General features: G+C 48.3%; 1 protein-coding gene across 14 annotated transcripts in view; it reads right to left on the bottom strand.

Moving 5' to 3' along the window:
* The window catches only part of PPP4R1 (protein phosphatase 4 regulatory subunit 1), a 62,716-nt gene that overhangs the window by 25,673 nt on the left and 25,015 nt on the right, over positions 1 to 12,028 (bottom strand). For all 14 annotated transcript variants that reach the window (XM_053247367.1, XM_053247370.1, XM_053247356.1 and 11 more), the window contains one exon: positions 4,659 to 4,766. In XM_053247367.1, the coding sequence (XP_053103342.1) occupies positions 4,659 to 4,766 (108 nt within the window). The remainder of the gene's footprint in view (positions 1 to 4,658; positions 4,767 to 12,028) is intronic.

Below are 12,028 nucleotides of genomic sequence, written 5' to 3'. Positions count from 1 at the left end.
TGAGAAGTAGGCAAAAAAAGGCCACACCGCAGCCAATCAGCCAATTTTTGTAACCCCAAAAATTCCTACTTGGCCCCAAATTGGCGACCGGATTTCCCTCAATGAAGTAGGTGGGAGGGAGGACTGCTCAGTCTGAAGAAACCTGAGACCGAGTACAAGGAGCTGGCATCTTAAAACGCCGCTCCTTATAGGCTGGCCCCATGTTGGTTCTCAAACATGGCGACCCCCGTGCTTGCTTCAAGGGGCCAAAGGCACAAGCCCCCACCCCCCCACAATCGCATAAGGTGGAGGGGAGTGGCTTTAACCAAGCTCATTTAGGGCCATAGTGCCACCATAGGAACAGAAATGAATTTATGAAGTTGAGCCCTGAACAGATGGGAAACAAAAGCAGACAAGGAGCTCTAAACCACAGTTTGCCTTTCGTGCGTGAACTCAAATAATGATGTGAGCTCTTGACTGTGGTTAGTATATTAGGGGTGTGTATAGGGTTGCCAACTGCCCCGCACTATGTGGGATGTGCAGATTTCCTGAGGGGAAATTCTCATCCCGGCTGGGACTCAATTTCTGCCGCTTTTTGACCTTTAGGGGAATTAAAACACACACACACACACACACACACACACACACACACACACTTAAAGCCACCACTGAGCAGCAGTGGGGCAGGGACACAGTGGTGAGAGCTCTCTCGGTTGCTTCCCAAACTCTGTATGGCTCTGGCTGGGACAGGTCTTGCTGGGGCAGCACGCTGGTGACACTGTAGCCACGGCACTTACATTCACTGAAAAGCTCCGATTCATGGGTGCACATGCACAGAAGCCTGAAACCGAGGAAGGGAGCAGTTCGCCCGGCCTCCCTCCCTCCTCCCCTCCCTCCTGCAGTGAATGGCGGTGACTCGTGAGTCAGAGCTTTTCAGTGAATGTAAGTGCCACAGTGGCACGCCTGTCACCAATGCGCTGCCCCATCCAGAGCCATGCATAGTTTGGGAAGTGGCTGGGAGAGCTCTCACCACTGTGTCCCTGCTCCTCCACTGCTCGGTGGTGGCTTTAAAAGTGTAAAAACAACAACCACCAAGCCCCGCCCTAGGTGGCCATGCCCCCAGCCCCAAATACAATCATCGCAATGTTGGCAACCCTAGGAGTGTAGTCAGATGGATCAAAATGTTTGACATGGCCATTCTCTCTCCCCACCACAGGGAGGCAATCAACTGTGGGACAATTGTCCCGGGTAGTAAGGTGGGGGTGCTTTAAATGCCGCTGTGGGGGAAGGCTAGGTGGCTGTGGGGAATCGCGGGAGGGTCTGTGTGTAGGGTAGGAAGTGATCAAGGCATGCTGGAAATTAGCATGGGGCAACTTGGAAACAGGCATCCCTGCACTTGTTACCAGCCACCCGGCATCACCCCCCCATATGGACACTCCCCCATTCCCCACAGCCACCCAGCTTTCCCCCGCGCTATTGTGGGTTGGCATTTCAATAACCCCCACCCTCCACCATACTATCTGGGACAATTGCCCCAGATAGGATTGGCTACCTCCCTGTGGTGGTGGTGGTGAATGGCCATGACTGATATTCTGATCTGTCCGGCTACACACCCCTATAGTATATAGTTCTGCACTAGATGTGAACCCAGCCAGCATAATTTCTACAGTGTATGTGCTGATAAATCAGGGTGACAATTGATGTATGCAAAATCTTGTCTTGGGAGTACCTGAGTTGGCCTTTATGATTTCTCTTATCCATTCCTGTACTATGATTCTAAATTCTAATATCCAGATTCTACTGATCTTTGTCCTATTATAAAATGAAGTAGGTTTTGGATAGCAGCCAACTGACCAAATACTGTCACCAACCATTATTTCACCATTTCATAACAGTATTCTCTCTTACAAGTCTAATAAATTAATTATTTAATTTTAGTCAATATTTAACTGGAAAATTGGCCAAGTATGTCAGCCAAATGCTAGCCTTAGGAAAAAACGGCACAATTTTTAGTGGCTGACATCCAGACATTCATGCACAGCAGGGTAGGAGAAACTTTTGAGGATCCCCTCCTCTCTGCAGCCCTGCAGATTATCTCCCTCAACCTTCAGGGAAATATTTTCAGGAGGCATAGAGGCCTGCAGAGAAAAAGGATAAGAGAAAATTGCCCCTCCTTTGTTGAATGCACAATGTTTTTTTTCATAGCACACTTAGTCTGGATGCCAACTAGTATCAATTACATTTGGAATTCATTTGGGTCTTTATTTACTCTTGCCTTGACAGGCCTTCACTTTTATCTCCATCTAGTTATTAGGGATGTGCACAAACAAGTTTGCCGCTCCTCTTCTGGAGTGCTGAACCTGTTCAAACACTGGCTTATTTGAACCTGTTCAAGCCGGCTTGACGGGTGGCTACCTTTAACAAACAGATAAGGAGCTCCTTACCAGCTCCCCGCTCCTCACTGCTTTCCCCCCACCGGCGCTTCTTTTAGACAAGCCCTCGTCATTTGCATGCTGATGCTACAGAGCTACAGGAAGGAACACTGCAGCCCTGCACAGCTGTTTCTATAACAAGCGCCAGCAGGGGGAAAGCGGCATGGAGGGCAAGCAACCTTACCTGTTAAAGGCACTGCACCCCTCCCCCACTGCACGAACAGCTCGTGCACATTCCTACTAGATATGAATGCAGCCAGGAATTGATAATGCTGACTAAATTACTGCACTGAAGTCCCACTGAAATTAATAGGACAAATTGATCATGATCAGCTTATTGGGGCTTCCACTGAGTAACTTAGTCAGAATGTCAGCCAGTAAATCTTTATTTATTTTACTGACCACAACTGTATTCCACATTACTACCAAGCAGGTCAGACTGGCATACACCATCACCCTGTGTTAGACTGACAGATAGTGAGACTGTTTTTACACGCAGCCTAACCTGGGTTAGGCTGCATGTGAGAACCTGTGGGATTGGGCTCGATCCAGGTGGGGCAGGGCAGCGCCACCTAGCCTGGCTTTTTGGCCTGGCTGTTAGCTGCGGTTAAGGGAGCAAGAGCTCCCTTAACTTAGGCTATCTGCTTGGGTATGAGCATGGGCTGATTTTCAGCCTGGCCACACACAGAGATGGGCACCTAGAAGAGCACCTGTCTCTTGGGGAAATCCCCCAGTGCATCACACAGTGCATTGTGGGATCTCCGGAGGCCGAGATGGAGCCGGGATGGAGCCTCTGGAGCCCTGCGCTGTGCTCACGCAGCGCAGGTCGTCTGGGAGCACAGTCCGCATTCCCAGTAAGGTCAAGTGCCCGTCTGGGGGGTGGGGGAGGCAAGTTAAACAAGCCCCCTCCTGCCGCCTCTCCTGCTCGTGTGAACGTATCAGTCTTGTGACCTCACAGACTTATCCAAGGCTAGAGTGAGTGCCAGGAATGAGTAGAGAGATATGGCTTCAAATCCCAAGTTCAAGCCCACTTCTCTAGTCTCTACACCAGCACTTCAAACCACTGACTGCTTATAGAAACATGAACAAAGTTGTCCTGCATGTAAGAGTTTCCTCTTTCTTTTCAATATAGGGGCTTGATATGTTCGCAGAGTTTTTAAAAAGGAACTAGGACATGTGTTTATATAAGTGTAACTTGTTATCCGCGGGGGTTTCACTCCCGCAGTTTACCATGGATAACAAAACTGCAGAAAACAAGGTATTGAGTCAATGGGACTCAGGGGAGGGGGTTAGGTTCTGGAGGCGCAGGAAATTGGCAAAAACAGCAGAAAAGGGGTCCTGGAAATTAAAAATAAGTGCCACTCAAAGTCCCAAATGCAAGGGAAATCATTTTTTTCTAACAAAAAGAGCCACAAAATGGCTCCTCTTCCTAAAATGAAGGATAAACATGACTGAGGTCACTTCCAGCCGCCCGAAACCCACAGATACATGAATTAACCCTTTTGTCAACCCCCTTTTTTCCTTCATATGCAGAAGCTGGGTGTCAATTACCCGGCCATGGATACACAAAACCACAGATGTTGCATCTGTGGATAACAAGATTTGCCTGTACCTACTTCAAAATAAGGATAGAAAACAGTTGTTAAAATTCTGGTGTGGGTGGTTTGTTAAGTACATGCTTGTGAAATGACTACATATTCTTCCTTATTGCATATTCCACTCTCCTCCCTCTGTTGTTCCCTTATGTCTTTTTCCAGATTGAGAGCACCTTGGGGCAGAGATCTGTCCTCTCAGCTGCTGTAAAGCACTATGTATATAGATAAAGGTAAAGTGCACCATCGAGTCTATGTCGACTCCTGGCGATCACAGAGCCCTGTGATTGTCTTTGGTCAAATACAGGAGGGGGTTACAATTGCCATCTCCCGAGCAGTATGAGAGGATGCCTTTCAGCATCTTCCTATATCGTTGCTGCCCAAAATAGGTGTTTCCCATAGTCTGGGAACTGGCAACCTCTGGCTTGCTAATCAAGTCATTTCCCCACTGAGCCATTAGGTGGCTTACGTATGTATATAGATAATGCTATATAAATAACAAATTCTGCAAACTACAGGTGTGCAATTGAAAAATACATAAGATTTTGTTTTTATCTGTCATCACCAGCTCTCACAGGTTTTCATAGTTCACCCTGCTAAACAAACAAAATCCCAAACCACAGCAGCACAGATTTACAGAGGAGGGAAGTCATACCTTACGAACATGAAACATTCTGCAGTCACAGCACATCTCACAAAATCTTGGAAGAATTAGCCTCTCTGTGATGTCCTTTCCTACCATAGAAGCCATTTTGCACATTATCTGATGACAAGGAAAACAGTGATTAGCTACATCAGGCAGATATGCACTCCTATCTTCACAAAATATTCTAACTCTAATCAAACTGCAATCCTATGGAAATGTTATAAAAATATACAGTACAACATTTTAATTACTATTTATCTCAAGCAGGGAAATAAAATGTTCTTGCCAACTTAAAGCTAATGGCAGAAGAAAGATACATGGAAATAATGTTCATTTTCATATAAATACACAGCGTAATCACAAGTTACAGGCAAAGAGAAAAATACAACTCTAGGAACATTCGGGGCCTTGGATTTTCACTGTGTATGTATTTGCATGAGCAGCATAACATGCTTTCTGCAGCTCACAGAGATAACTACAGGTTGATTACCAGTAACTTTGATCCTTCTAGTGGTCATCTGTCCTTTTACACCAATGGCCTATGCGCCTGCACAGAGACCTCGTTGGAACCTAACAAACTCAACTCTTCTGCTTTGGGCAGGAACCCCGCCCCCAGCCACTATATGCGGCTGCACCACTCCACATCCCCTCAGTCAAGGAGCCCGCCTTCAGTAGACTCAGTGGGGAGGACAGGAGGGTGTGTAAAAGGACAGATGTCCACCAGAAAAACCTAAGTTACAGATAAGCAACCTGTAGTTCTTCGACGTGATCTCTGTCTTTTACACCAATGGGTTCATAACAAGCTAGCACCCAGGACGAGGAAACAAATCGAAACAATATATAATCTGCCAGAAGTATTTATTTCAGAAACAAGTACATCAACTGAAAATAGACTGCAGGACAGTCCTGTCAAACATAGCATCTTTCCGTGCCCTGGCATCAATAGCTAATGACAGATGAAGGAGTGGGACGAAGCCCAAGTAGCTGCCTGACAGATAGTATCCAAAGGGACTGCATGATCAATGGCAACAGAGGCCACCATGGACCTAACCGAATGCACCTTAACGGTCGCAGGCAATTGTTTATGTGCTAATTTGTAGCAAAATTCAATTGTAGAAATGATCCACATAGACATGGACTGAGCAGACACTTGTAGACCCTTGCGGGGGCCATCATACAGAACAAAGAAAGAAGGAGTTTTCCTCCATTCTGCTGACCTCTGGATATAGAAGGATAACGCTCTCCTGACATCCAAACGATGTAACCTATGCTCTGCATCAGAGGAAGGGAAAAACACGGGCAAAGTGAGTGGCAAGGAACGATGAAACACAGAAACCACCCTTGGAAGGAATTGGACATCCGGTCGGAGTACCACCTGTCCTTGTGAAACTGTAGGTATGGCGGCTCAACCCTCAGGGCCCGTAATTAAGAACATAAGAACAGCCCTGCTGGATCAGGCCCAAGGCCCATCTAGTCCAGCATCCTATTTCGCACAGCGGCGCCCACCAGATGCCGCTGGAAGCCACAGGCAGGAGTTGAGAGCATGCCCTCTCTCCTGCTGTTACTCAGAGGCATCCTGCCTTTGAGGCTAGAGATGGCCTATAGCCCTCCAACTAGTAGCCGATGATAGACCTCTCCTCCATGAAGTTATCCAATTCACTCACCCTCATAGCAGAGGTGACCGCCACCAGGAAGGCAACCTTCCACGTCAGGAGACAGGGATCAATTGAGGCCGAAGGCTCAAAGAGAGGCTGTAGCTACCCAGCCAAAACCACTCATAGGTCCCAGGCCAGTGAGCAAACATGGTCATCCGGGAAAACGTGGGACAACCTCTTTAAGAAACTCTTAACTAACGGATCCTTAAACCAGGAAACCCAGGGGGGTGGCAAATGTACCAATGGCCGCCAACTGTATGCTGAGAGAGGAAAGCTCCAGACCAGACTCTTTCAGAGATAGCAAATTGGTCCAAGTATCCAAGTAAACAGGTTAAGCACATCAAACCCATTCCGAGAAGCAAAGGAACAGAAATGTGTCCATTTATGTTCATATGACTTCCGCGTAGATGGCTTCTGGCCACAAGCAGAATGTCCCCGAGTCTCACTGGGAAGTCGGTAGGATCTTCCAGGCCGTCAGTTGCAGGGAGCGAATGTCCAGATGGAGCACCCATCCTCTCTCCTACGATAGCAGGTAAGTGAGAGCGGGGAGGCAAACCCAAGTCACTAACTGCCAGCCGCCTCAGAGCCACAAACGAAGGCCTCCTGGGCCACCAGGGAGCTATCAGGATGGCCCTGGCGCAGTCCTCCCTCAGTTTGTGCAGAACCCTTTGAATGAGGGGAAAGGGCGGGAACAGGTAAAGGAAGGAGCCTATCCAGGACAGGACAAAAGCATCGCGCCGAGAGCTCTCGCATCCCCTCCCCTGGAGCAATGGAGGGCACACTGAGCATTGTCCTGAGATGCAAAAACATCTAGAGCCAAAGCACCCCACACTGCAAATATGCCCCAGAGGACACCCTGGTCCAAGGTCCATTTATGGGAGACCGTTGTCAGCCTGCTCAATGTTCGTCTGGACATTCAGGGAACCTTGGATGTAGACTGCATGAGGTGACACCGAATGTGCCACACACCAATGCCACAGGTCTAGCAACAGATGTCGTGCCTCCTTGCCAATTTAGACAGGCTTTTGTCATTGTATTGTCCGTCTGGATTGCCACCAAGCAACCCACAATTACGGGCAAGAAACCCTTGAGGGCATGGAATATGGCCAAAAATTCCAGATAATTGATGTGCTGAACTTTCTCCATCAACGACCAATGGCTGCTCAAGCAAAAACCATCCAAATGAGCGCCCTAACCCAGCTCCGACGCGTCGGCCGTAATTACCCAGCACGGGAGACGTGGAAGGGGACACCCAAGTTCAGATGACGAGTCTCGACCCACCATGCTATGCCTTCCACACCTGTCGAGGGGGCGTGAGCTTCAAACAAGCCAAGTCCTGAAGAAGGTCAAATACGTCAAGGAACCACCGTTGAATGATGCGCATCCGAAAGCGCACATACGTGGTGGCAGCCATATGTCCCAAGAGGCGCTGCACCGAATGCATGGTCTGCGGCCCTCCGGCCAGAAAAATGGAGGCCAGCTGTACAAGCGTTCCTATGCGGGCCTCTGGGAGGAAGACCTTCTCCAGACTCTCGAAGATACTGAAGGTATCGAAGATCAGCCCTATAAATTGTATCCTGTGGACAGGCTCCAGCTGGGACTTCTCGAAATTGATTCATAAGCCCAGATTCTGCAGAATATCTATGACCGAACCGAGGGCCTCCAGGGCAGCTTGCTTAGAACTTGCCAGGATGAGCCAAACATCAAGATAAGGCAGGATCAGCATCCCTTATTCCTGCAGAAAAGCCACCACCGAAGCTAGGCATTTTGTAAAAACCCTCAATGCCGTTGTGAGACCAAAGAGCAAGGCCTTGAATTGGTAAGAGATCCCTGCTATCTGGAAATGCAGGAAGCGTCGATGCTGAGGGCGTATCAAGACATGGTAGTATGCGCCTCTCAAGTCTAGGGAGACCATCCATATGTCTTTTTCTAGAGAGCCAGGATAGTCGGCACCAACAACATTCGGAAAGCCTGTACACCAAGTGCCTGTTCAGGACTCTGAGGTCCAGTATAGGACACTGACCACCGTCTGGTTTTGGAACAACAAAGTACCAGGAATTGAAACCGAGGCTCTCCGCATTTGCGACCCTTTCTATTGCATCTTTTGAATGGAAAGCAGAGACCTCCTTGTCCAACTCCGGAGTAGACAGAGTAGTCACGACCCCAGACACGGGTGGCATTCTGCAGAACTCGAGAGCGTAGCCCATATGTATGACCATGAAGACACACTGATCCAGGGTAACCCTGTCCCAATTCGCCACAAATGGAGCCATGTGGGTCCGAAAGGGCCCACAGATTGTTTCTTTTCAAAAATGTTTGGACGCTGTTTCTGAAAGGCCGGTTTATTAGGTTGGAACCTGGACTGGTATTGAGACTGGAACTTGTTGCCACGAAAGGAACATTCCGATGAAGACTGCTGTTGCGAAGGGGCTTTCGGTTGTTGATAAGGGGACCACCTGGACAGCCTCTGCAGCTTAGGGACCAAGGACGAGTAGGACATCAACTTCACCGTATTCCTCAGCTTCTGGACCTTCTGTAGCGTGTCATCCATTTGCTCCACAAAAAGGCTAGAACCCTCGAAAGGAAGATCTTCAATCCTTGCACAGGCCTCATAGGTCACACCGGACGAATGCAGCTAGGCATGCTTCCTGAGAGCCATGGACATGGCCATCGCTTTGGCTGCACACTCCACAGAATGTCTAGCTGAGTAGAGCTCATGTTTTGCCACCTGCACCGCCTCGTGGAAAAAGGCTTTAGCTGGATCACATTTTTCCTGTGGCAGGAGATCCAAAGAGGGGGCCACCTTTTCCCACAAAAAGTGGTTGTATCTGGCATTGTAGGCCTGGTAATTAGCTACCCGCAAGTGGAGAGCTGAAACCGAGCAAAGCCTCCTACCAAAGGAGTCCAACTTCCTGCCCTCCTTATCACAGGGTGCAGAATGACTGTGAGCTTTGGACTTCTGTAGGGATGCCTCCACCACAATGGAGTTAAGGGTGGAATGATTCTTTAAGAAAGCTGTATCATCCTACAGCTGTACCCTGTAGAAGTCCTCCAAGCGCCTGTTAAGAACATAAGAACAGCCCTGCTGGATCAGGCCCAAGGCTCATCTAGTCCAGCATCCTGTTTCGCACAGTGGCCCACCAGATGCCACAGGAAGCCACAGACAGGAGTTGAGGGCGTGCCCTCTCATCTGACATTACTCCCCCACAACTGGAACTCAGAGCCATCCTGCCTTTGAGGCTGGAGGTGGCCCACAGCCCTCCGACTAGTAGCCATTGATAGACCTCTCCTCCATGAAGTCATCCAAACCCCTCTTAAAGCCATCCAGGTTGTCGGCTGTCACCATATCCTGTGGCAGAGAGTTCTACAAGTGGATCACGCGTTGTGTGAAAAAGTACTTCCGTTTGTTGGTCCTAGACCTCCTGGCAATCAATTTCATGGAGTGACCCCTGGTTCTAGTGTTGTGTGAGAAGGAAAATAATTTCTCTCTATCCACTTTCTCCACACCATGCATGATTTTATAGACCTCTATCATGTCTCCCCGCAGTCATCTTTTTTCTAAACTAAAAAGCCCCAGGTGTTGTAGTCTTGCCTCATAAGAAAGGTGCTCTAGGCCCCTGATCATCTTGGTTGCCCTCTTCTGTACCTTCTCCAGTTCAACAATGTCCTTTTTAAGATGTGGTGACCAGAATTGTACACAGTACTCCAAGTGTGGTCGCAGCATAGTTTTGTATAAGGGCATTATAATATTAGCTGTTTTATTTTCAATCCCCTTTCTAATGATCCCTAGCATTGAATTTGCCTCTTTCACAGCTGCCGCACATTGAGTCGACACTTTCAACGAGCTGTCCACCACAACCCCAAGATCCCTCTCCTGGTCCGTCACCGACAGCTCGGATCCCATCAGCATATACTTGAAGTTGGGGTTTTTCGTCCCAATGTGCATCACTTTACACTTGCTAACATTGAACTGCATTTGCCATTTTGTCGCCCACTCCCCAGTTTGGAGAGATCCTTTTGGAGCTCCTCACAATGCATTTTGGATTTCACTACCCGGAAGAGTTTGGTATCATCTGCAAATTTGTCCACATCGCTGCTTACCCCTGCTTCTATATCATTTCTGAATAAATTAAAAAGCACCGGACCCAGTACAGATCCCTGGGGGACCCCACTTCTTACTTCCCTCCATTGTGAAGACTCTCCATTTATACCTACCATCTGTTTCCTGTCTTTCAACCAGTTAGCAATCCACACATGTACTTGTCCCCTTATCCCATGACCGCTAAGTTTCCTCAGGAGTCTTTGATGAGGAACTTTGTCAAAAGCTTTTTGGAAGTCCAGGTAGACTATGTCAACTGGATCACCTTGATCCACACACTTGTTGACACTCTCAAAGAAGTACAAAAGGTTGGTGAGGCAAGATTTACCTTTGCGGAAGCCATGCTGGCTCACTCCCAGCAGGGCCTGTTCTTCTAGGTGTTTTACAATTTTATCCTTGAGGATGCTTTCCATCAATTTGCCTGGAACGGACGTTAGGCTAACCAGCCTGTAATTTCCCGGATCGCCCCTGGATCCCTTCTTGAAAATCGGTGTTACATTTGCTACTCTCCAGTCCTCTGGTACAGAGCCCGATTTCAGGGATAAGTTAAATATTTTAGCAAGGAGGTCGGCAATTTCACATTTGAGTTCTTTGAGGACTCTTGGATGGATGCCATCCGGCCCTGGTGATTTGTTAGTTTTCAGTTTTTCCAGACAGTTTAGAACATCATCCCTTGTCACTTCTATCTGACTCAACTCTCTAGCCTCCATCCCTAAAAAGCCTGGTTCAGGAACAGGTATATGCTCAGTATCCTCTGCCGTGAAGACAGACACAAAGAACTCATTCAGCTTCTCTGCAACCTCCATATCCTCCTTAATAATCCCTTTCACTCCCTCATTGTCTAATGGTCCAACTGCCTCCCTGGCAGGTTTCCTGCTTCTGATGTACTTAAAAGAAGTTTTTGTTATTCTCCTTGATACTTTTGGCTAAATGTTCCTCAAACTCTCTTTTTGCCTCCCTTATTGTCACCTTGCATTTCTTTTGCAAGAGTTTGTGTTCCTTTCTGTTCTCTTCGTTTGGACAGGCCTTCCAATTTCGGAAGGAAGTCTTCTTCCCTTTTATGGCTTCCTTGACGGTACCCGTTAGCCATGCTGGCATCCTCCTGGACTTAGTGGTACCTTTCCTCCTTTTGGGTATACAATCTAACTGGGCTTCTAGTATTGTGGTTTTGAGTAAACTCCATGCACTCTGGAGCGAAGTGACTCTCCTGTTGGGTTGGCAAAGAGTTGCCAGCTTTTCCCAATGCCCTCACATGACCTCCAACAATGCAGTGTTCAGGGGCAGAAAGGCCAGTACCTTAGCCTCCACATTAATAAGGCTAAATAAGGGGTCCAATTCCCCTTTCTGCTGCGTACCGAGGCTCACGCCCAGAGCAGAGGCTATGCGGGCCACATATGCAGAGTACGGTTTAAGGTCCTCTGATGGAGATACAGGCTTAAAGTCCGATTGCATGTCCAGAGGAAAAACAGCATCCGAGCCTGGAGAGCCAGGTTCGCTCTCACTGTCCAACTCGGGGGGGGGGGGGTAGGGCACCAAAGAGTCCTGGGCCAATGCTAATGGAACAATGAGAATCCACTTGGCTTTCCAAACTGTCCGGTACCGAGCCGTCTGGCTCTGCTGGTGGT

The sequence above is a fragment of the Hemicordylus capensis genome, chromosome 4 (assembly GCF_027244095.1).
Source record: "Hemicordylus capensis ecotype Gifberg chromosome 4, rHemCap1.1.pri, whole genome shotgun sequence".
Taxonomy (NCBI): domain Eukaryota; kingdom Metazoa; phylum Chordata; class Lepidosauria; order Squamata; family Cordylidae; genus Hemicordylus; species Hemicordylus capensis.
This window is presented reverse-complemented; position numbering and strand designations above follow the sequence as displayed.